This window comes from Emys orbicularis, chromosome 19, assembly GCF_028017835.1.
Source record: "Emys orbicularis isolate rEmyOrb1 chromosome 19, rEmyOrb1.hap1, whole genome shotgun sequence".
NCBI classification, from domain to species: domain Eukaryota; kingdom Metazoa; phylum Chordata; order Testudines; family Emydidae; genus Emys; species Emys orbicularis.
The window spans coordinates 3,940,103-3,964,901 of NC_088701.1; the positions used below are offsets into that span (position 1 = coordinate 3,940,103).

Sequence of the window (24,799 nt, forward strand, 5' to 3'; positions counted from 1 at the left end):
GACCGTGAGGCCCACCAAGGCAGGGAGAGAATTCGGCCTTGCTTGAGCGCCGTCCAGGTGAAGATGGCGGGTCGGGTTTGAGAACCGGCCCCGCGTGCTCGGACACAACTTGGGACCGAGTAGAGAGCGTTCAGCAGCTTTCCGAAGGGTAGCTGATTGTGAGCAATGCTAGGCTGCCTTTAGCACAGCGCCCCCTAGCGCCACACCCGGGCACTGGAGCCAGCACTGACGGCCGCCCCTTCCTGAGCCTCCCACTCGCTCCCTGCAGCACAGCACCTCCTAGCGCTTCATTGGGGTAGTGGGGCCAGCCAGGCCTGCCAGGGGAGAGCGCCCCCTGCTGAACCTCCCACCGTGCTCCCTGCAGCACAGCGCCCCCTAGCGCCACAGTGGGGTCAGCACTGATTCAGAGGGGCAAGCACCCCTCCCAAGCCCCGCCCCCACACTCCATGCAGCACATCGCCCCCTAGTGCTGCACTGGGGCTCTGGGGATGGCACTGACTGCCAGGGGAGAGCGCCCCCTGCTGAGCCCCGCCCCGCTCCCTGCAGCACAGCGCCCCCTGCTGAGCCCCGCCCCGCTCCCTGCAGCACAGCGCCCCCTGCTGAGCCCCCGCCCCGCTCCCCCCAGCACGTCGCCCCCTAGCCCGTTGGTTAATTGTCTCTCTCTCCCCTTAGGTCCCCGTGCTGTGGCACGATGGAGAACTCTCCCGGCCTCCTGAACCCCCTGGCATCCCCAGCCCTCCTGGTCCTGGCCTCCACTTCGGAGGGCACCCGGAGCACCAGCACCCCGTGCCAGCAGCCCCGCCACTTTGGGGTGCCAGTTGCCATGGAGAAGCCGTCCCAGCTGCCCTTCCTCGGCGCGGCTTATTCCCTGGTGTACCCCCACCCCGACCGCCTGGCGCCCGCCAGCCGCGACTACCCCCCGCAGCTGCTGCCCCTCCCACCACCTTTTGGCCCCCCCAGCCTGGAGCGGGGCGGGGTGGGCATGCTGGGCTACGGTGCCCTGCACCCCTTCGCCCCCTTCCACCTCGCCGACGACGTCGAGTGCTTCCCGGGGGGCTTCCTGGCGGGCAAGAGGCCCAAGGGCCGGAGCGGGTCGGAACCACCTCAGGTCTGCTGCCTGGCACTGGAGAAGGAGATGGAGGCCCAGCGCGCCCAGATGGGGCTGGAGCCCATTGGCGGGGTGTCCGGGCTGCAACCGTATAAGGGCTCCCCGAATCCACGGCATGGCAAGCCAGGTAGGGGGCGAGGGCAGCACCCCCAGCATCCCTCAGCACACTGGGGGGAGACGAGACAGAATGGGGGAAAACAGAGGGAGAGAGAACCAAGTGGGGGATGGATCTTGGGGGGCTTGTCTGTCCCCCTGCTCAGGCCAGGGGCTCTAAGCCTGGGTCCCCCTGGGGAACCCCTTCTCCCGCCTGTCTGTCCACACCCCTTTCCCTTGCCCTCCTCAGCTGCCCTCCCTCGCCCTGTCTGAATCTACCCCCCCCCACCAACACCCACTTTCCTTCACTGTATTCACCAGCTCCCCCTTCCCCTTGGCTTTCTGGGCTGCTCTCCCATCCTGGTAACCCCCACCTCCCCTCTCCAACTCCCCCCCTCCCCTTGCCATCCCGGGACCCCTCCCCCCAGTGTCCCCTGCTGCCACCCCTCCCCTGACTGGCCCCAGGACCTCCCCCTTGCCATTGAAGGGGGCTGAATGGCCGTCACGGAGGGGCGGGGAAATGGCGGGCTGTGGGGAGCGCATGGGGAGCGACGCTGTGGGTGGGTTATGGTGCACTTACATACTGTATTCATGTCCTGGGAGCTATTTAAGAAGATCTGGGGCCCGTGACCCCTGAATACGGGGTCAGGGTAGATGGGAGGGGGGGATTGGACAGGACCTCCCACCCAAAGGGAAGCAGCCAAACCTCCCAGGGTGGGACAGCATGGAGTGGGTAGAGCGTGGGGGTCGGAGGTCTGGGGATCCGGATTCCTGTTTTCTATCCCCAGCTCTGGGAGAGGAGTGGGGTTTAGTGGTTAGAGCAGAGGGGGGCTGGGAGTCAGCCCTGCCACTGACTCACTGTGTGACCATGGGCATGTCCCGTCCCCGTGCTGTGCCTCAGTTTCCCCCAGTGTATAATGAGGGGTAATGATGCCAACCCTCCTTTGCAACATGCTTGGAGACCATTGGCTGGGAAGGTGCCAGAAGCAGGGAAAGGAACATTAACCCCCCCCGCATGTCTCTTGGGAAACCCCCCCCCCATCCATCTGATTCAGGATAGTGGGGTAGCGAGGGAGCCGCAGGACAGACCAAGAACCAACACTGCAGCAGGGGCCTCGGGGGGTGGGTGGTTCCTGGGTCCCCCATTTCAGGTACTTGCAGCTCCCTACCCTCAGACCACACCCTGGGCCAGGTCACCCCAGAAAAGTGGATGAGCACCCTGCTCTCACCACTAGACCTCACTGCCCTCCCCAAGCCAGGGATAGAGCCCAGGAGTCCTGACTCCCAGCTCTCCCCCGCACTAGGCAACACTCCCTTCTCAGAGCTGGGGACAGAACCCAGGAGTCCGGGACCTATGAAGCTGCATTCTTCCCCTGGGCTTTTCTCATAGAGGTGGGCTGGCCGCCACCTGCCCCAGTGGGGCTGGAAGGGTGGGGATGGAGGTGGGTATGGCTCTCCCAGCCCCCCTGCCCCCTGGTTGGTCTGGGGTCATTATCCCCAGGGCTCCTACTCTGTCTTGCATCGCTCCCCGCTCTCACGATCAGACACCCCCTGCACACTGTCGCACACTCACCCTCTCACACATGCGCACGCTTCCCAATCACGCCTGCTCAGACACACATAATCACGCCCCATCACAGCCTCTCTCTCACAATCCGACCCCCCCACACACTGTCGCACACTTACCCTCTCACACACATGCACACTTCCCCAATCATGCCCACTCAGACACACACAATCACCCCCATCACAGCCTCTCTCTCACAATCACACGCCCCTGCACACTGTCGCACACTCACCCTCTCACGCACGCGCACGCGTCCCAATCACGCCCGCTCAGTCACACACAATCACCCCCCCCAATCACAGCTTCTCTCTCACAATCACACCCCACAGGCCCTGGCACAATCATCCGCTCCCAGAGACAATCTCACGCACACACACAGAGCCGGCCCGCCACCCACCCACACCTGCATTGCAGGCAGCTGCATCTGAAAAGGGAAAAGCCCATTGTGTGTGGGAGGCAGCACCGTGCTTTTGTTTGCCGGCAGAAAGGGCAGCCTATCAACAGTCACAACGCCCCCCCCCACACCCGCCCTGCCCTCCCTTCCCTCCCCTCCCCTCCCCATCTGCCCTGACAGTGCAACTTTAGGTTGGGAAAAGCAAACAAAGATTAGGCAGGTGTTTAAACTACTCCCCAGGCCCCCAGCTGCCCTCCTGGGTTCTAACCCCAGCTCTGGGAGGGGAGTGGGGTCTAGTGGTTAGAATATGGGGGAGCTGGGAGCCAGGACTCCTGGGTTCTATCCCCAGCTCTGGGAGGGGAGTGGGGTCTAGTGGTTAGAGCAGAGGGGCTGGGAGCCAGGACTCCTGGGTTCTATCCCCAGCTCTGGGAGGGGAGTGGGGTCTAGTGGTTAGAATATGGGGGAGCTGGGAGCCAGGACTCCTGGGTTCTATCCCTAGCTCTGGGAGGGGAGTGGGGTCTAGTGGTTAGAGCAGGGGAGCTGGGAGCCAGGACTCCTGGGTTCTATCCCCAGCTCTGGGAGGGGAGTGGGGTCTAGTGGTTAGAATATGGGGAGCTGGGAGTCTGGACTTCTGGGTTCTATCCCCAGCTCTGGGAGGGGAATAGAACCCAGCCCCTGTGCGCCACAAATCTGGACATCTGGAGCTGGGATTTTCCTCTCTCCATTGACCCCCCCCCAAATCTGCTGAGCCCCCTGAAATTGACGTGCTTTGGGCTGGACTCTCTCTTGTTTGGGGGGAGGGTGTTTCAATGCGGCGGCCTGTCCCAGCAAGTGCTCACTCTCCAAACCATCCCTGTTTGTTTTAACTCCCTGCGGCTAACCACAATTGCCGGTCGGGGCCTGCCAGGGCCGCGGCTAGTTGGAAGATTACAGCCCTCGCTAAAATGGTTGGGACAAATTCACCGCAGACAGCAGCTCTGTGGCAAACTCTAGGGATCCCACATAATCGCCCTGAGTTACCACATGGGCTGGGCAGACAGCAGGGGCTGGGGGAGGCAGCGAGCCAGCAGCCCCGTCACTGACTCCCTTTGGGGCCTTGAGCCGTTTTGCTTCCTGGGCCTGCCCTCGCCTCAGTTTCCCCATCGCTACAGAGCTGCAGGAGTGTGGCGCCGACGGCAAGTCAGTGGGTCTGATTCTCTTCTTCCTTACATCGGGGTAAATCAGCAGCTGCGCTGGTGTAGGTGAGATCAGAATCAGGCCCAATGGGGTCTATTCGGCCGCAGGGGCTGGGGTCCCATTGTTAGTTTAAGGCCGGGGATCTCAACCTTTTCCTTTCGGAGTTCCCCCCACCCTAACGCCAGCCCTGCTTGGCGGACCCCCTGAAACCTGCTCGCGGCCACCGCAGTGGGCCCTGGACCCCTGGTTGTTTTAAGGGCTAATTAGGGTCTAAGGTCTGATGACCCTTAACCCCGCACCTCCAACTTCCTAGGATCACGTCGCGTCTACACTAAGCGAGGAAATCCCTTTCGGAGAGAGCGGCTGCTTCTCTTGCTCGGCTGGGGAGTGTCTTCAGAGCGACACCGCCCCCTACAGCTGTAGCGGTGCCGGTGCCTTCTGGGAACCCCCTGTCCCTTAGCCGTCAGGGCTTGAACCCTCCTGCCTCGCTGGACATCTCTTGCAGTATAGACGAGCCAACACTTCATAGAAAAGGGGCCTTCTGCATTCACGCTGCTGGACCCAGGACAAACCCCGTGGCTGTCCCGGGCTTGCTCACCACTAGGGGTCTCCCCATTGTCTCGTGGAAGAGGTTGGCATGGTCCAGGGCAGGCTGGCTTTGATCCTGTTAGGATGGGGTCCCTGCTCTGCGGCTGGGCCCAGGAGGGGTGGGGGGCTGGTAACTTGGCAATGGCAGGGCGGACGCACACAACAGAGAAACCTCTATTTATCTCCCAGCAGGAGTCAACCACACGGTACAAACGCAACCTTTTCACGAGCCGCTGAGCAATCCGGCCTCTCCCCCCCCTCCACTTTGCACGGCTGTCCCACCCCGGCGGGGGGAGTTCGGGTGGGCCTGGCTGGCCCCCTCTTTCTCTTGGATCTTGTCTTTTTGTCATGCTAATCCCCTCGCTGGGTGTATTCATCCCCGTCATTATCTCCAGGCTGCCAGGAGAACAGTGGCAGATGGATGAGATGCAGGGTAGAAAGTCTTCTCCATAATCCAGTTCATGTCCCACTCCCCACCCCCACAGGCACGCATTACTAATGGGGCTAAGAACCTTGCTAACCACTGGGGCAGCACGCAAACAGCATGGGCCCACCTGTGCCTATGGGGTTAAACAGATCGATGCATCACACAGAGGATCAGCTTCAAGAACCCTCAAGTCTTCCAAAAAAAAAAAATCACAAGTCCTCCCACCCCCCATGAAGTTGGCTTAAAAATCATGAGGGATTTTTAAAAACAATACCTAGATATTTTAAATTGTACCGCATCCCTGGGAGGGGATGGCCTGACTATTGCTTAGAGTCTTTAAAATGAGATGTAAGGATCTTTTAATGGGTGTGTTTTAATCCAGCTTCTGGGAGAAATTCGGGCTATGTGTGGTGGGTCAGGGGTCAGGTGGGCTGGTCATGTAGGTCCCTTTCAGCCTGGGAAGCTTCTTGATGCTCCCAGCTCTGCATTAAGATAATGACTAGAATCCATTCTCATGCTTCAGGGCTGCAGCTGGTTGCATGCAGGGGTCAGGAAGGAATGTCCCAGTCCCCCCCCCATGCACAATTGGCCAGATGGATCCTGGGTTTTTTTCCTGCCTTCCTCTGAAGCATGAGGCTGGGATCATAGGGGCATGTCTCACCTAATCAGTTCTTGGGCGTTGGTGACACCTGGGTCCCTCCTGGTCTCTGCCGTTGGCACATGACACTTTAGCCTTCTGTGGACTCAAATGCTTTGGTTTAACTAAAGTCATTGGGCTCAGCATGGGACGGGGGGTCCGGCAGGAATTTTGTAGCATGTGCTCTGTAGGAGGTCTGACTCGATGGCCTAGCTCTCCCTTCTGGCCTTAAACTCTAGGAAACAAAGTATTTTCCTTTTGGTTCCGGAACTTTTAGGGACCCATTTTCCAGCATCTCTCCACCACCCCAAGGGCTAGAAATTTGCTTTAAAAAAATTGAAAGCTGAGATTCTCCTAATCCCCTGACTCCAGGGGGTTGGGCTTTAACTAAAAACTCCCTCGGCGGAATGCTGGCTTGGCTGACGTCAATGGGAGCTTTGCTGTAGATTTCAAGGGGGGCCAGGATTTCACCCGATGGATTCGTGAGCATTTAACTAGCTCTTTAATCACTAGTATTGTTATTTACTAGAGGGTCGCCCGTTTTACAGCCGGTGAGCGGCCTGGGGCCCCCATGCCTGTGATGTGCATAGATAGCAGCAGGGAGATTCCATTGCCTGTGGCACCAAAAGGACACTGCCCGGGACCGGAGTTGAGAGGAAATCAGACTTTCCCAGTGCTCTGGTTTTCACCAACATCAGCGGTGCCGAAAACATTCCCTGAAAGCTTGGAAGGGATCGGATGTTGCGTTCAGAAGTTATTGCACAGATGGAGACACGCCACTGTGTTGATTGTAGCATCTCACTTCACTCGGCCCATTGTTTTTATTGTGGTAGCAACTAGGGACCCTGGTCATGGCCCGGGACCCCTTTGTGCCGGGCGCTGTAAGTTATTTATTAGGTGTATTACGGTAATGTCTAGATGTCCCAGGGGCCGGGACCCCTTTGTGCCGAGCGCTGTAGGTTATTTATTAGGTATATTACGGTAATGTCTAGATGTCCCAGTCATGGCCCAGGGGCCAGGACCCTTTTGTGCTAGGTGCTGTAGGTTATTTATTAGGTGTATTATGGTAACGCCTAGGAGCCCCCATTGATGAATGGACTATAAGGTGGATAGAAAGCTGGCTAGATCGTCGGGCTCAACGGGTAGCGATCAATGGCTCCATGTCTAGTTGGCAGCCAGTTTCAAGTGGAGTGCCCCAGGGGTCGGTCCTGGGGCCGGTTTTGTTCAATATCTTCATTAATGATCTGGAGGATGGCGTGGACTGCACTCTCAGCAAGTTTGCAGATGACACTAAACTGGGAGGAGTGGTAGATACGCTGGAGGGTCGGGATAGGATACAGAGGGACCTAGACAAATTAGAGGATTGGGCCAAAAGAAACCTGATGAGGTTCAACAAGGACAAGTGCAGAGTCCTGCACTTAGGATGGAAGAATCCCATTCACTGTTACAGACTAGGGACCGAATGGCTAGGAAGCAGTTCTGCAGAAAAGGACCTAGGGGTTACAGTGGACGAGAAGCTGGATGAGTGGACAGTGTGCCCTTGTTGCCAAGAAGGCTAACGGCATTTTGGGCAGTATAAGTAGGGGCATTTCCAGCAGATCGAGGGACGTGATCGTTCCCCTCTATTCGACATTGGTGAGGCCTCATCTGGAGTACTGTGTCCAGTTTTGGGCCCCACACTACAAGAAGGATGTGGAAAAATTGGAAAGAGTCCAGCGGAGGGCAACAAAAATGATTAGGGGGCTGGAGCACATGACTTACGAGGAGAGGCTGAGGGAACTGGGATTGTTTAGTCTGCAGAAGAGGAGAATGAGGGGGGATTTGATAGCTGCTTTCAACTACCTGAAAGGGGGTTCCAAAGAGGATGGATCTAGACTGTTCTCAGTGGTACCTGATGACAGAACAAGGAGCAATGGTCTCAAGTTGCAGTTGGGGTGGTTTAGGTTGGATATTAGGAAAAACTTTTTCACTAGGAGGGTGGTGAAGCACTGGAATGGGTTACCTAGGGAGGTGGTGGAATCTCCGTCCTTAGAGGTTTTTAAGGTCAGGCTTGACAAAGCCCTGTCTGGGATCATTTAGTTGGGAATTGGTCCTGCTTTGAGCAGGGGGTTGGACTAGATGACCTCCTGAGGTCCCTTCCAACCCTGATATTCTATGATTCTATGATTCTATGACCCTATCGCGCTAGGTGCTGTACATTATTAGGTGTATTATGGTAACATCCAGGAGCCCCACTCACGGCCCAGGACCCCCGTGTGCTAGGCGTTGCAGAGCCAGCCCACAGAAAGACAGGCTTTGCCCAGAGCGTTTCCAATCTATGGTGGACTTCCCAGCCCCTCTGCTCCGGCCGCTCTCTCATGACACTGATCTATGCTGCCGCTCTTGGGCGTTTCGATGACCCTTCACTGCCTCAGTCTCTTTGGCTTGAGAATCTCCCCACAACGCCCTTCCAGCGCCATCATCCCCAGGACCTGGATCTCCCCGCCTCCTGCCCGCCCTGGCTGAAAAACGCAGGGAATCTCAGACCCAACCTCCTCAGCATCAGCCTGTCTCTGGGTCCCGCCGGCCGGGCAGAAAGGCCATGCATGGCCAGTCCCCAGGACAGGGGTACCCCTATCCCCGCCCCACGCTCCCAGCTAATACACACTGGGGACCCTGTGAAGGTTACTGAGGGGCTGGAGAGCTGATCCTACCCACCCCTAGAGGCCAAATCCCCCCACCCTAGTGCCCCCTGGGTCAGAAAGAGAATGCCTGACCCCGCCCCACGGCAGTGACAAATGAGGGGGAAGGGGCCGTGCTGGGGGGCCCGGGACTCCATTACATCTCACATGTATTCACAGCTCCCCGGGTGTGACCGGCCGCCCAGCAAGGGGCATAAAGCCTATTTTCCACTCAGCTGGGCGGGCTCGGGACCCCCCACGGCACGGCTGGGAGGGGGAGGCCCCTTTGGGCCTCTCCGTCAGGCCCCCGGCGGTGACAGGGCGTGAAGAGGACAAATTGGTGTAGCTGATTCTCCCCAGGGGGGCCCTGGCCCCGAGGGGAGGGGGGAGCCCAGATCCAGCCCCTGCGAAGCAACCCAGAATGACTCCTGCTGACACACGGGGTGGGGTGGGGTGGGGTGGGGTGGGGTGGAGAGGGGGGCAGAGTAGACAATGGCCCTTCAGGATCTTAACTCAAGCAGAACTTTTGCCTCCATTCCCCCCCCCCCCCCGGCACTGTGCAGCCATCCACTGCCTCCTCCTTCCCGTGCCAAGGAGGGGCTGAGCAATAGAGGTCCAGTGGGGGGGGGGAGCTGGACCCCCCTGCAGACACACCCTCACTGGACCCAGTCTGGAGTCAGCAGCACAAAGATCGGGACTCAGCCTCCCAGGGAAATGGGGGAGGATTATCCTCAGTCTACAGACTAGGGAAACTGAGGCGCTGGGGAGTGACTCTCCCAAGGTTATGCAGAGAGCTAGTGGCTAGACTGGGAATGGAACCCAGGAGTTCTGCTCCAGCCACTAGACTCCCCTCCCCTCCCAGAGCTGGGAACAGAACCCAGGCGTCCTGGCTCCCAGCACCCCTCTGCTCTAACCACGACACCCTACCCCCCTTCCAGATCCCAGGAATGGAACCCAGGAGTCCTGGCTCCCAGCACCCCTGCTCTAACCACGACACCCTACCCCCCTTCCAGATCCCAGGAATAGAACCCAGGAGTCCTGGCTCCCAGCACCCCCCTGCTCTAACCACGACACCCTACCCCCCTTCCAGACCCCAGGAATGGAACCCAGGTGTCCTGGCTCCCAGCCCCATCTGGGTTCGGGGTCTCTGACAATAGTGCTGAGGCCCAGAGCTCTCCATCACAGAAATGCCCAGTGAAGCTGAGCTAATCAGTCACTCCCCCCACCACCCACACACCCCTCCGCTGCTGTGTTGTTGTTACAGCTCATGACACGTTTGCAGTGAAATTGGAATCCCCACCACTGGGAATTGCCTGGCTTCCTTCAAAGCTCCGCCCCTGGCTGGTGGGAAGGCTTCCCCCCCCCACGCCTCTGCACTGACTGGTGGTTCCTCTCCCCCCACCCCTCCCCGCCTCTGCACTGACTGGTGGGTCCTCCCCTCCCCGCCCCCTGGGTGGTGGAAGTTGGAGATTTGGAGCCGGAGTTTCACTTTGAGGGGTTCTGCGGGGTTTTGTCTGACGTGGAAACTCAGAGCGAAACTCGGGAGTTGGAGCCTGCACTGGTCAGCAGGGGAGAAAGTGCTGTCAGGGAACTCCAGTCAGATGTCATATTGTAAATATCGCCTGCCATGGCGCTAACTGGGGGGACCATTGTGCCAGGCGCAGCCCAGACCCCGACCGAGATCAGGGCCCCATTGTGCCAGGCGCGGCCCAGACCCCGACCGAGATCAGGGCCCCATTGTGCCAGGCGCTGCCCAGACACATGGTAGGAGACAGTCCTGCCCTACCCCACAAAGCTCACAATCTAGTAGACAAGCCAGACAAAGGCCGGGTGAAAGCCAGTGTGCTAAGCCGCTGCCATGGTGGAAGGATGTTCGTGTAGTGACGGCATTAGACGGAGACTCAGCTGCAATTCCTGGCTCTGCCATGACTCCCTGTGTATCCTGGGGGAAGTCACGGCCCTGCTCTGTGCCTCAGTTTCTCCATCTGTAAAATGGGTTACCAAGACCCCTTCTGCCTCTCTAGGTTGAAGAGCTCTCCAGGAAGGGTCTGCCTCTCCCCTGGAGTTTGTACAGCACCAAGCGCAACAGGGCTCTGATTTTGGATAGAAACAACAATAATTATCCTCATTTTACAGATTGGGGAAACCAAGGCACAGAGCCAGCCTGTGGTGAAAATCTAGGTGTTTCAATAGGAAGTAAAATCCTGAACAGTGCGGGGAGCCCATGGAAGAGCTGGGAAGTGAGGCTAAATCCCTCCCTTCCGGGCCCAGATCAGCTTGAGTGAGAAGCTCAACTGTCAATATTGATATGCACATTGTCTCTGCGGGGGGGGGGGGGGGCTCGCCCCGCCTCGCCCTACAGCTGTCTGAGGCCTGCCCTGCAGGCGTCAGTTTTGCAGGAAGTTCTACCTTGCAGCTGGAAAGTTTGGGTTTTTTTCGAGAGCAAATAAACAGAACCGAGGCACCTTGCTGATTTTTGGCCTCCTGGGACGTGGAATTGAAACTGGGCAACGTGGTCCCTTTTCAGCTCTAGGACATTGGAGGTGGGGGCGGAGGGGAAGGCTAAAAACAACCCGCTGCTTGGGAAACAACATTTCATGAGGTCAGTGAGACCCAATGAGATCTCAGCTCTGCCACTGCCTTGGGTGAGGAGCGTGCCTGCTCCATGCCTCAGTTTCCCCTCTCACTCCCTTTGTCTATTTAGCTTGTCAGTGGGAGTTTTGCCGCTATGAAGTCAAAGGCAGGGCTGGAACCCAGGTGTCCTGACCTCAGTCCAGTGCCCTGGATTACATCACAGTGCCTCTGCGCGCACCTTGCCTCTTGGGGTGCGTACAGCGCCTGGCGCAATGTGGGGGGAGGGGAGGCTGGTCTCGATTGTTGCCTCTGGCCGCTATAACCAGGGCTGATCTTGCATCGGCTGATAAGGAACTGTCACACCTTTGATCTCTCTGCAAAACCTTCTGTGCTCCCCCAGCCTTAATCTCTCCCTTATCCCAACCCGTTCAGACCCAAGCCGTGCCTCCCACCCCTGCCAGGCAGCAGGTGCCCGGCTGTCCCTGGTTGGATACAATAACCCCAACAGGCAGCGGGGACAAAGGCTCAATGGGATTGATTAATAGCTCGTTAACCAGACCCTGACCCCCAGCCGGGGCTGAAGGAAGAAGCTCCCGGGGTCACATCGCAGAGGGCAGCAGCTGATTGACCAGACTGATTGATTGGGGATCTCCACTCCCCGGGCTCCTCGGCCCCCGCTGCCCTTTGCTGGCCTCCCGGAGAGGCCTTGGCTTGGTAACCAGCTCCTCCTGCTCCTTAGGGTGGGACGGGGACTTGCAGATTCGGCCCCTCCCAGCAGGGGGCGCTGGGGGGAGTGGGGCAGGAGCGCTGGCTGGGGGTGGGGGGAGCCCCCAGCTGGGCGGGACGTCCCCAGGGCCGTGGGTCTGACTAGGCTGCCTCCTTTTTCCCAGGGGAGAAGAAGCTGGAGCTGTTGGCTCTTCGGTGCCCCCTTTGCCAGAGGGAGCTGCAGTGCACGGAGCTGGGGCAGCACCTGCAGCAGGAGATCGAGAGACTCGCCCACCTCCTGGACAGGTACGGGAACCCCCCACCATGGACAGACACAAGAGCATCCCTACCCCAGTGATCAGCGAGACCCCTGGATGGCGGGGGGCTTTGTGGACTGGTCCCATGGGGCTCGGCACTCTCCCCCCCCCTCCGCAGCTCATCCTTTCCTTCTCTCTCCACAGGGAGGCCACGACCCCTCTGGAGGACGCCCAGAGATCGTCCCAGGTGAGCTTTCCCCCCCTCCCTCCCCGGCGCCGGGGATAGCTGCAGCAAAGGGGTTTTGTCCCTCTTCCCCGGGGTTCCCCGCACATCCCCATCACCCTTCCTGGGGAGGGGCACTTAGGAGCTAGAGGCTGAAGTCTCCCCTGTGGGTGAACTCCAGGGGGTGCTATCCTGGCCCAGCCCAGCCCAGTCATTGCCCCAGCTCATAGGCTGTAAGAGGCAAGAGTAGAGGTGGTGAACACTGATTCTTCGCAGAGAGCTACTGAGACTGGAGTAGCCGCGAGCTCACCCCACAGCCAGCGCTCCTGCCCTGCTCCCCACAGCGCCCCCTGCTGGGAAAGGCTGGGACTGGAGTAGCTGGGAGCTCACCCCACAGCCCACAGCCAGCGCTCCCTGCTGGGAGAGCTTGGACACCAAATGTCCATAATCACTCAACCCCCAGGGGCTCCAGCCACCCCGCTGTTCTTCCCCTGCTGCTCCAGCCCCACATGATCAGCGGCGCAAGCTCACCCCTCACATCTTCCCTTCCAGTCTCCAGCGATCTCCGCTCAGGATGGCACGGATTCTCCCAAGGGGTCGCCGCAGGCCTACGAGGACGGGCACAACAAGGTGGACAGGCAGCAGGTGCGCTTCCCCCCCCAACCAGACCACAGCCCTCAGCAGGGAGTCGAACTGGGGACCTTCGGCTGTGCAGACACTAGCCCCAAACATGGGAGATAAAGGGGCCCTTCCCCCGGCTGGTGTAGCTGGCTGTTGTAGTACCTAGACTTTGCCACTAGAGGGAGACACGCTTGCATGGAGTAAACCAGGGTGTTGCACGAGATTAGCAATCCAGCCTGGAGCCATGTGGTGGGGGTTGGGGGGCCTGACTTGGGGTCCCCTTTCTCCCTGACCCCAGATGCAGCTGGGGTGAACCGCTTAGAGCCTGGGGTGGGAGGCGACATGAGAGCAGTTTTCTTCCTTCACCTGAGACTCACCCCTTTGCTTTCTCCCCCCACAGACCTTTCTGCGGGTGAAGTCAAACCGGGAGGGCCGCATGGGAGGTGAGAAGGGGACTCGGCTTGGATCTGGGGGTGTGTGGCATTTATACTGGGAGGGGAGGGTCGGACTGAAGCTTTGTTGGGGGTGGATCAATGCTGATAAAGAGCAGGAAGGCCTAGTGGTTAGGGCACGGGACCGGGACCTTCACACACACGGGTTTCAATTCCTGGCTCGGACACCAAGTGGTTAGAGCTGGGACTCTAGCTCTAGAAGAGAAGTAGCATCTAACGGTGGGGGGTGGACTTTTCCCAGCCGTGCCTCTCACTGACTGCGCGGCACGTCACTGCTCCGTGACTCGGTTTCCCCATATTTGTCGAGTGGGGGATAATAATATTGAGCCACTTTGGAAAGTCTCGCAGAAAGCGTGACCCTGGGCCCATGCCTGGCTTGGCAGACCCCATTTTTGGGGGAATTTAATAATCTGGGTGGGTTAGATTGCAATCTGGGCCCCGATCCAGTGACTCCATCCCCCTAAATTGTCCCCAGCCCGGGTCCCTCAATGGAGATCCAGCTGCTCAGCCCCCATGAGCTGTCCAGCGCTCCCCATCACCCCCCTCTCCAGAGATGCACAGCCTCCCCTGGAAGGTGCTTACCGATTGGTCTCTCTTGTCTTGCAGCCAGAGCCGGCCGGTTTAAGCGGATCAGACCCTGCCTGGACGAGCAGGTGAGGATCCGGGGCTGGGTGTCTGGGTGTGCATGGATCGGGCCCTGTATATAAGAGATTTAGCCCCAGAGATCGCCCCTGAGTGGTGCCGTGTTAAACTGCAGCCTAAGGGCCAAGGATGAGGGCAGGCATTTTAATATGAGATTGCACTAGAGACAGTCGTGTGGATAGTGAGAATGTCCCCAGCAAGGCTTGATACCAAGGTAGATGGGCCCATGGGTCTGATCCAGGATGGCAGGAAGTGGGGGGATATGGGGCTACTTGAGCCCGAGGGTCTGATCTGCAGCAGCGTGGCCGGGGTGGGGGGATACTAGATTGCAGAGGTGTCCCTTGAGGGTGCTCTGGGGAGACGGTCTCTGCTTCCCACCCCTACCAATGATTGAACTCCCAGCAGCAAGAGACAGACTCCCCCCACATACGTCCGGTGTCTGTGTCTCTCCCGGAGGCCCAGATGGAGGGGCCTCTCCCCAGGGGCTCCAGGCTGGCCGAGGCAGAGGACGAGTTCTCCGACGAGAGCCGCTGTGGCGGGTACGAATATCGCAGCCCGAAGAAAAACGTCCTGGAGACGAAAGGTAGCGGGCAGCTCTCGCGATGGGGACAGATGGGGGGGCTTGCGAGGCATGCGTGTGGGTCCCTGCCTCCCCCCCTCCCCGGGTGTGTGAATTCTCTTCTCACCCTCCCTCTTCCTCGCTTTCCCCCTCCGCCGGTGCTCTGGCTACGTCTGAGTGAGGCCTGGAGCTGTTCCGTGTCAGTTACTCCCAGGTGCCTCTAGGCTGCTCTAGTGATGTTAAATTGGGATGGAAATGGCCCCCAGGGGTCTCTGGGGCTGGCATGGGGCCGGGGTTAGGTTCTGCACCAGTCTGGCGGGGAGGGGATCGTTCACTGCACTGTGGCTATTCCTGCCCTCCGGGACCCATAGAGGGCAGATCGGGGGCTTGGCCCGGACGCACTGTACTGCGGCTATTCCTGCTCTCAGGGGCCCACGGGGGGTGGGGTGGGGGGGTGCGGTGGGGGTGGATCAGGGGCGTAGTTAGGGCTGTGGCTATTGTCTTCTTCCCCTAGGGGGCGGAGCATAATTTAGAGCAGCCTGGAGGCTGCTCTACCTGACAGCATGGGCTGGGAATGTGTGGCGAGTAAAGGTAGCTTCAAGCAACTTTCCCTCTCTCCCGCCACCGTCCCAAGCACAGGAAGGGAGTAACGGAGAATTCACCCGTGATGGGTCTGTTCAGCGCTGGGCTGCACCGGCTCTGAGCCAGCCGGGCGTTCCTACCCCCTCCCCAAAGAAGCTCTCTTGAGAGGGAGGGGGGCTGTTCACAGCTGTGGAGCTACCGGATGAGTTTGTTACACTGGTGTTAGAGTCGGAGCAGAACCTTTGATGCTGGAAAACGGGCTTGGTCAGACTAGAGTAGGGTGTGACACACCTGTGGGTACTGGGGGGCGAGACCACTGCCCTCTACTGAATGGAATCAGAATGCTCAGGTATGTGTCATAAGCCCTGTATTGCTAATGGAGATTCTCCTTTAATTCAGGCAGCAGAAGTTTAACCCTTTGGAGGAGGAGAAGGCTCTGTCCCCGAGGCCCCCTGTGTATGGCTTAGCTGAAATCCAGGGCGTCTCTGCTCCGCAGTGCACAGATTCCAGGCAGATTCACCCCTTCTGCTTTGTTCTTGTTTTTAAATCCAAACCCCTCTCCACAGCACGTTCCCCAGCCAGAAGCCGAAACGTCACAAATTTCAGTTCCTCAAACCCACACCTGGATTTGTATCAGACTGGTTGGCTCAGCAGAACCCGGCTGAGAAATCTGACAGTTTCCTGTACTTCACGCTTCCTGCCCTCGCTTCAGCCTGGGCTCAGTTCCTTGCTATGGCATTCACATCCCCAGGGACCTAATGGGATTAGAGTGAGGGGAGGGGGGCTGGGAGTCAGGACTCCTGGGTTCTATCCCCAGCTGTGGGAGGGCAGTGGCGTCTAGTGATTAGAGCTGGGGGGCGGTCAGGTTTGGGATCAGGACTCCTGGTTTCTATCGGCTGCTCTGGGAGGAGAGTGGGATCTAGTGGTTAGAGCACAGGGGGGCTGGGAGTCAGGACTCCTGGGTTCTATCCCCAGCTGTGGGAGGGCAGTGGTTACCTAGTGCTTAGAACACTGGCTGTGGGAGAAGGGAGTATTGTCTAGTGGTTGGAACAGGGGACTGGGAGCCAGGACACCTGGGTTCTCTTCCTCTGTGTGACCATGGTCAAGTCATGCCCCCCCCCGCCGGGGCCTGGTGTGCCTCAGTTTCCCTATTTGTATCATGGGAGTTATACTTCCCAGGGTGGGTTGTGAATCTTTCCAAAGCCCTTTGACACAATCCTTAGCTTGGCTGGCTGGTGCTATAAGAAAGGCAGGATGGTCCAATGAGTCTAGGATGTGGGAGACCAGGGTTCAAGTCCCTGCTCGGCCACAGACTTCCGGTGTGACCTTGGGCAAGACACTTAGCCTCTCTCTGCCTCAGTTTCCCCATCTATACAATGGGGATAATAGCCCTGCCCTGCCTCCTGGGGGGTTGTGAGGATGTGCAGATCGCGAGGTGCTCAGATGCAATGAGAATGAGGGCCACCTAAGCTAGACTAGACAATACAACGCGTTGTTAATTATCAGTGGTAATTAGCAGCAAAGGTGGGGGTGGGGCAGGAGAGAGGCCAGCCTCAGATCCCTCAATGGAAAGTGGGAAGCTGACAGAACGGACACCTAGGCCCAGCTCCCGAGCCGGCGTAAACTGGCGTCACTCCATGGGAGTCGGTGGATCGCTGCTGCTTCACACCAGCTGAGGGTCTGGCCCTTGTGGAATAACTTGCCCCAAATCGCTCCCCCTTTCCGGGGGGGTTTGCCCCATGGGAACAGGAAGGAGATCCTTGACGGAAGAGCTTCCCGGCCCAGCCAGAGCAGAGTGGGGGGGTAGGTGGGCGGGATGGAGCCAGGGGCAGAGTCACCGGCTAAGCAGGGCCATGAGCGGAGGTCGCTGCCTTCTGTGAGGCTGTGGGCCCTCAACAGAGGTCAATGCAGGAGGGGATACCTGGTGTGTGACCCCCGCAGGACCTGTTAGCGCCCGGTAGCTCATGGGCTCCAGAGACCACATGGGAGGCGGAGGAGCAGCAGCAGGAGGCGGTGTATGGGTGCAGGAGGTGGGCTGTGGGGCAGCCCCGCTGCCCCCTCCAATCCTGCAGTGTGAGGCTGGGAGGGGGCTTAATTGGAAAGGCGGGAGAGGCTTCCTTGGAGTGGATCGTTCAGGACACCTGGGTTCTCGTCTTGGCTCAGCCACTGACGTGCTGTGTGGCCTAGTGCAAGTCGTGTTGCCGCTCGGTGCCTCAGTTTCCCCTCCCAGTCTGTGTCTATTTGGAGTGTAAACTCTTCAGGGCAGGACTTGTTCTGTGTCCGAGGAGCACTGGGAACCTGATCTCTGTTGGGGGATCTTAGATGGGAAGCTCTCTAGGGCAGAAATGATCTCTTTGCTCTGGGTCTGTACAGCGCCCAGCACAAGGAGGTCCTGGGCCGTGACTGGAGTTCTTAGGTGCTACCGTAATACACCTAATAAATAATGTTCAGCACCCCGCATAATGGAGTCCTGCTGGGCCATGACTGGGGTGCCTAGGTGCTACCGTAATACACCTAATAAATAAGAAACTATACTGACACTCGTCCTGGGGACCCAGAGTTTTAGTCCAGTTATGCTTGCCATCCTCCGCCCTCCGTCTTCCTCATGAAAAATTGTGCAAGGTCTTAGTTCTGCCGAATAAAAACAAACGTCAAACCCGGCGAACTTTGGATGAGACGGAATTCTTGTCGGGATTATCGCTTTGCTGGGCGCCGAGGACAAAAGCGGCAGGGGTCCTGAGGCTTTCGGAGAGGAGCCGGTGGCCCTGGTTCTTAACGATCGGGCGTTGCGGTGATACAGTCCAGCTCGGGGCCCCATTACGCTAGGTGCTGTACAGACCCGTTGTCCCATGCTAATGCCGCAAGGGAGCGAGGAGAGGGATCCTGGCTGTTTAATTTTGTACTTAAAACCGGGGCCTGTCTGGTCAGTTTCTTTGGTGCTTTCGGTTCTGTGTGTGAGCTGGTCTGGGCAGGAGCCGTGTTAGGGGTCTGAATGCACAGGTGAGATGGTTTAAAGGACTGGGGCATCTTCCTGGCAAGGAAAACTCCCTTTTAGCAGGACTATGCTGTGATCAGCATAAGGGTGGGGGGGCTGCTGGGCACAGACCAGCCCTCGCGCCCCCTCCCTCCCCGCCACTGTTGTTGCCACACAGGATCTGTCTGGGCTGTCGTGAGACAGGATCTGCTGTCCCTGGGAGGGGGGAGGTGCTGCTGAGTCTGACACTGGCCTCCTGCCCCTAGAGCAGTGCAGCTGGGGAGGCTGTCTCCCTGCCCCCCCACCCCCAGTGTCTCCCAGTTCAGGTTGTCACGGCGGAATCCCCTGGCATTGTGGTTCCCACTTCCTCCGCTCGCCCCTCTGTCGGCGGGATCTGGGCAGAGACTTCTCCCAGAGGGACAGTTGTATTACTACCTGGGGGCGGCGGGGCGGGGGCATTGCTACCCTTATTTCAGGAGCCTGTGCCCCTGCCTGCCGCCCGCCCTACCAGCTGCCTTCCTGCCCCCCCTTCCCTGCACATCTGTCCCACCAATCCGCTGCCCAAAGCCGCCGTCCTTTCGGGATTCCCCACCAGGCCAGTGGGGTACAGCGATGAGCTGGCCTCCCTCGTCCGCCCCTCCCTCCTCATGCTGCTGGCTGACCTTGGGCAAGTCACTGCCCTGCTCCGTGCCTCGGTTTCCCCTCTACCTTCCATCTACTTAGATTGTAAACTCTCTGAGGCACCGTCTCTTGCTGGGTGTTTGTGCAGCGCCCGGTGCAACGGAGGGGCCCGTGATCCCAGTCCGGGGTGGGTCTGTGCAGCGCCTGGCGTGATGTGGGGCAGGGAGGGAGGTCTGATCTGAGCTGGGGGGAATCTCAGTCACATGCTACCATAATACAGCAGTAACGCCGTTCGTTTCCCCCCCATCCCCGGCTGGCCACGCGTGGTGGTTGATGCGTGGGGCTCCAGCCTTGGCTAAGAGAGCCGGCTTTCTACCTCAGCCAGCAGAACCTGATGCCATTAGATCTCGGGGGTGGCAGGTTGGGTCCGTACAGCTGATGCCCAGCGCTGTATTAAGAGCCCCTCCCCCATCTCTCCCAGACTGCAGACTCTTGGGGGCACGGAGCAGCGACGAGGCGGACATGGACTCAGACGGTGACGAGCTGCCGGCCTTCGCCAAGCAGACGTATCCTGCTCCCTGTGGGGCTGAGGGAGGAGCTGACCTTCCGGGCTGGGGTGAGGAGCAGGCATAGGGGCTGTGAGGTTTCCCTTCTGCCCCTAGACTAGGTGATCATTCAGAGAAGTGGTGGGGTAGCAAAGCCCCACGGCTGCACCATTCGCACCCGCAACTCACAGAGCTGTGGCTCGGCCCTGCTTCCAGGCCGCACAGCCCTGCGGCTGGAGCTGATGGAGCGCTCCCCCAGCTGGCAGCGGTAGTAAGTCCCTTAGTCGCTCCCAAGTGGACCCAGCTGCTGGTGATGTGCCAGGCCCTCTATAGGCGCGGGGAGGAGACAGCACACGCTCTAGCCCAGCTGGTCAGCGCTCGTGCAGCCTGGCGTAGAACCAGAGGCCAAGGTTGGATGGAAGCGTTGTGCTGGGCCGGTGGTGAACTTGCACTCAGTGGAGCGGGATCTAGTGCTTAGAGCAGGGTGGGCTGAGAGCCGGGGCGCCTGGGTTCTAGTCCTGGCTCTGGAAGGGCAGTGGGGTCTAGTGGTTGGAGCAGGAGGGCTGTGACTCAGGGCTTGGATTTCTATGCCTGGCTGGGGCTGGGGCCTGGCACTGAACTCTGCATCCCTCTTTAATTCAGGCAGGTTGCTTTGCCTTTTGTGCCTCAGTTTCCCCCTCCCCAGCCAGTTTGCAAAGTGCTTTGAGATCCTTGAATGAAGGGCAAAGCACACTTGGGATCTGCTTCAAGTCTTGGCCTGGACTGTGGGCTCCATAATCAGCATGTTCCATGACCGCCTCTCTCAGCAAACTCAGCTCGGGCCCTCTCCCTGATTTCAGCCCTGGCTTTTGGGGGACACTGTCTAGATCCCTGGAGCTCTATGGCTGTGGGGGGAGGGGGCTGTAAGGGTATTGTCTCTTCCTTCACTGCCACCTGACCAGGTGCCTGTCTCCAGTCTCGAAGAGCGCCCCAGCGGAGGAGGACAGCAGGAAGCCAGGGGGCCTGGGTGCACCTGGGACGGCAAGAGGGTAAATCAGTGGGGGCTCCCTCTTGGCTTCTTTCCAGTACCCATCCTGACCCCTCCGCCACAAGCAAAGTGTACACACACAGAATTGTTGGAAGGGACCTTAGGAGGTCATCTAGTCCAACCCCCTGCTCAAAGGGGGACCAATCCCCAGACAGATTTTTGCCCCAGATCCCTAAATGGCCCTCTCAAGGATTGAACTCACAACCCTGGGTTTAGCAGGCCAATGCTCTCACCACTGAGCTATCCCTCCCCCCCACTAGATGCTACAGAAGACCTATTCCTGGCCATCTCTGTCTGCAGGCCAACGGAAGGGTGCTCCCATGGGCCATCTGCCCTGGCGTCCTGCATCTGGCACCGCTGGGACAAACCAGCTAGTCCAGCCCCATTGATCACCAGCCCCGGATCCGTCAGAGGAGGATGTGGGGAGATACCATAGGGTGGGGAGGGGGTAGATCTATAGGGGCTGTTAACCTTGCTGGTGATCAGAGAAACATGAGGCCGGAAGGACGCCCGAGAGGTCGGGTTAAGTACACCTAGACCATCCCTGCCGGATGTTCATACAACCTCCAGCGATAGGCTTCCCCAACCTCCCTAGGTCACCTGTCCCTGAGCTGCTCCAAGGCCTCCCGGCCCTGGGGGAGTGGGCTGTGGGTATGTGCACTTGACTGCCCTGACCTGCCCCCTTAATGGGCAGCAGGTTTAAAACAAATAAAAGGAAGTTCTTCTTCACACAGCGCACAGTCAACCTGTGGAACTCCTTGCCTGAGGAGGTTGTGAAGGCTAGGACTATAACAGCGTTTAAAAGAGAACTGGATAAATTCATGGAGGTTAAGTCCATTAATGGCTATTAGCCAGGATGGGTAAGGAATGGTGTCCCTAGCCTCTGTCGGTCAGAGGGTGGAGATGGATGGCAGGAGAGAGATCACTTGATCATTACCTGTTAGGTTCACTCCCTCTGGGGCACCTGGCATTGGCCACTGTCGGTCGACAGGATACTGGGCTGGATGGACCTTTGGTCTGACCCAGTACGGCCATTCTTATGTTCTTATGTTCTCCATCGCTCCATCCTGCTAAGAGATGGCCCCGACTCTATCTTCTCTCCCCGGCCCTGCCCCACACGGGCCTGCCCCAGAATCTCAGCACTCCCTCGGGTCGTCTGGATCTGAATTCTGGCTTAGCTCCATCTCTAGTCGCCTTCTCCCCCCCGCCTTGCTCATGTCCAATGCCAGCCTCTCAGCTTCTCTCCAATCATCTCCTGTCCCCGCAGCAAGGTGGAGGAGGAGGAGGGAGACTCCACCCTCACCATGGAGCTGCTGAAGGCTCAGATCCAGGAGCTGCGGCGACGGCTCCTCCGAAAGGACTCGTACAAATGCCACATTTGCCTGGTAAGGGTGGCCCACCCCAGGCTTGGTCCCCTCCCCCCCCCCCACCGGGCCCAGGAAGCAAAATTTGGACCTGGATCCGACATGTTAGGATCAGGGGGTTTTGACCTGGTGTCTGAACGAGCAAGTTGATGCGATTGGCTTCCAATGCAGAGCAGTTAGAGGTGGAGATGCTGGGATGCCCTCCCCCCCATCTCTGCTTGGGACCAAAACATGAGCTCTGGATTCCACTCCCTCCAGAGTCTGGCATCATTCTGGAGACTTGAGTAGCCAGGAGCTTCCCCCACAGCCAGCGCTCCCGCCCTGCTCCCTACAGCGCCCCCTGCTGGGAGAGGCTGGGGGTGGAATAGCCGGGAACTCCCCCGCAGCCAGCACTCCCGCCCTGCTCCCTACAGCGCCCCCTGCTGGAAGAGGCTGGGGGTGGAATAGCCGGGAACTCCCCCGCAGCCAGCACTCCCGCCCTGCTCCCTACAGCGCCCCCTGCTGGGAGAGGCTGGGGGTGGATAGCCGGGAGCTTCCCCCGCAGCCAGCGCTCCCGCCCTGCTCCCCACAGCGCCCCCTGCTGGGAGAGGCTGGGGGTGGATATCCGGGAGCTTCCCCCACAGCCAGCGCTCCTGCCCTGCTCCCCACAGCGCCCCCTGCTGGGAGAGGCTGGGGATGGATAGCCGGGAACTCCCCCGCAGCCAGCGCTCCTGCCCTGCTCCCTACAGTTCTTTCCCAACGTTCAGTCTCCTTCCTTTCCAGGACTCATACTCCGTGCCGTTGACTTCGATTCAGTGTTGGCACATCCACTGCGAGCAGTGCTGGCTCCGGACCCTGGTAACGCCCCCCCCTGTCCCCTTTGGGCTTCCTGCCCATGCTCCATTATCTGCTCCAGAGCATGAAATACACGGTCCAGAACCACCCCTTGCGCATTTCGCGGCATAACCCCCCTGCTAGCTCTCCTCTCCCCGAGTCGCTGCTCTGTGGCTTTCAGCCCCCCCAATGCTGGCTTGACTCCAGGCACTGATGGCAGGTCAGTGCTGGCCCAGCCCTCTGTTCTGTCCCGTTCAAGCTCTCATAGCGTGCCCATCACCATGGTCCCTGGGCACCTGCCCATCACCATGGTCCCTGGGCACCTGCCCATCACCATGGTCCCTGGGAACCTGCCCATCATGCATCAACTCATGTGACTGCTATTGTTGCAGGTGATGCCTTCCATTTGCCTCTTCCCGGGGGAAAATTGTCTCTTCAGTGGTTTCTTATTGTGCTCTTGAAGGGAAGTCTGGTCCGGTGGTTAGAGCAGGGGAGGCCAGGAGCCAGGACTTTGGGCTCCTGTTCCCAGCTCTGGAAGGGCAGTGGGGTCCAGTGGTTAGAAGGGGGCAGGGAGGGATGGGAGGCAGGATTCCTGGGTTCCATTCCCAGCTCTAGGAGAGGAGTGGGGTCTAGTGGTTAGAGGGGGGTGGCTGGGAATCAGGACACCTGGGTTCCATTCCCAGCTCTGGGAGGGGAGTGGGGTCTAGTGGTTAGGGGTGGTGGTGGCTGGGAATCAGGACACCTGGGTTCCATTCCCAGCTCTGGGAGGGGAGTGGGGTCTAGTGGTTAGAGGGGGGTGGCTGGGAATCAGGACACCTGGGTTCCATTCCCAGCTCTGGGAGGGGAGTGGGGTCTAGTGGTTAGAGGGGGGTGGCTGGGAATCAGGACACCTGGGTTCCATTCCCAGCTCTGGGAGGGGAGTGGGGTCCAGTGGTTAGAAGGGGGCGGGGAGGGATGGGAGGCAGGATTCCTGGGTTCCATTCCCAGCTCTGGGAGGGGAGTGGGGTCTAGTGGTTAGAGGGGGGTGGCTGGGAATCAGGACACCTGGGTTCCATTCCCAGCTCTGGGAGGGGAGTGGGGTCCAGTGAATTGGGGGGTCAGGGTTCTCAGGTCCTATTCCTAGCGCTAACACTTAGCGCCCAGAGGTAGCTGCATTTCAGTGGCAGGTGACGGGCGTGTTGAATGCAGGGTGCTCTGCCGGAGGGGGGGCGCATTATTAACCATTTAACAGATCTCTTTTAAAGCTTGACGTGTCCCACTGCCCTTTCTTCCAGGGCTCCAAGAAGCTCTGCCCCCAGTGTAACGCCATCACGTCCCCCGCCGACCTGCGGCGCGTGTACCTATGAACTTGGGCCAGCCTCCCAGCCCAAATGGCTGCATCCTTCAGCCACGCATCCCACTCCCCCCAGGCCCCCCTGGCTGCTGACCTGCTAAAACGACCTGCCCGGGAAGTGAAAGCAAAAGGAGCCACGCCTGCTCCGGGCATGGGTCATGATTGGCCGTGGCATCCCCTCGCCACGGCCGGGGGGGGGGGGGGGGACAGCTGGGGGGGGGGGGCGCTGCTCTCTTGTGGCCAGTTTCCTCTTCTGCCCCCCTCTTGTTTGTCTTTTGTTCATTAAGTAAAACCTATTTTTAGTAATGCTTGACCCTGGCCTGAATGCGTCGCTCCCACCCCTCCAAAGAGAGCCGTTGAAGGCTGTGGGCATACGGCGAGCAGATCTAGGCCCTGCTCCCATGCTGGGGCACCCCTGAGGGAGTGGGGTCTAGTGGGTTGGGGCTGGGGCATCAGGACTCCTGGGTTCCCTTCCTGCTTGGGGGGAGGGGCAAAGGGGGGCTTGCGGTCAGAACTCTAAAGAACCCAATTCGCCCTGGCTCTGCAGCTCAGGATCTCCCAGCCCGGCCCCTCCTGTAGCCACTTCCCCCCGCACGCTGGAGGGGTGGGCCCCAGGGAGGCGGAAGGGTCTGGGATTCATTCCCCACTGTGGACTGGCCTGGTGCAGCGCCGTAGTCAAGCAGCCCCTAGACGCTGCCCCCCGAGGTCAGGCGTGGGTAGCCGGGAGGACTGGGGCTCCCCCGAGGGGAAGTGACCTGCATGAGGTCACTAGCCATATGCAGCCGGAGACAGATCCTCAGGAATCCAGATCCCAGCCCCCTGCTCTACCCACTACATTCTGCTCCTCTCCCAAGCTG

At 59.3% G+C, this 24,799-nt stretch overlaps 1 protein-coding gene across 1 annotated transcript; it reads left to right on the top strand.

Moving 5' to 3' along the window:
* The first annotated feature begins 691 nt into the window (after positions 1-691).
* LOC135891563 (E3 ubiquitin-protein ligase Rnf220-like) lies at positions 692-23,955 on the top strand. The gene is made up of 12 exons (XM_065419128.1): positions 692-1,235; positions 12,115-12,235; positions 12,391-12,433; positions 12,962-13,054; positions 13,431-13,473; positions 14,089-14,135; positions 14,581-14,707; positions 19,342-19,476; positions 20,361-20,433; positions 21,700-21,817; positions 22,559-22,633; positions 23,884-23,955. The coding sequence occupies exons 1-12, from the start codon at positions 692-694 to the stop codon at positions 23,953-23,955; spliced, it is 1,491 nt and encodes a 496-aa protein (XP_065275200.1).
* The last annotated feature ends 844 nt before the right edge of the window (positions 23,956-24,799 follow it).

Excerpts from the sequence above, each read along its gene's own strand:
- LOC135891563 (XM_065419128.1), top strand. The coding sequence starts at position 692 with ATGGAGAACTCTCCCGGCCTCCTGAACCCCCTGGCATCCCCAGCCCTC. Across the intron at positions 13,474-14,088 it reads CCGGGAGGGCCGCATGGGAG|CCAGAGCCGGCCGGTTTAAG; the intron begins GTGAGAAGGGGA and ends CTTGTCTTGCAG. Across the intron at positions 20,434-21,699 it reads GCACCTGGGACGGCAAGAGG|CAAGGTGGAGGAGGAGGAGG; the intron begins GTAAATCAGTGG and ends CTGTCCCCGCAG.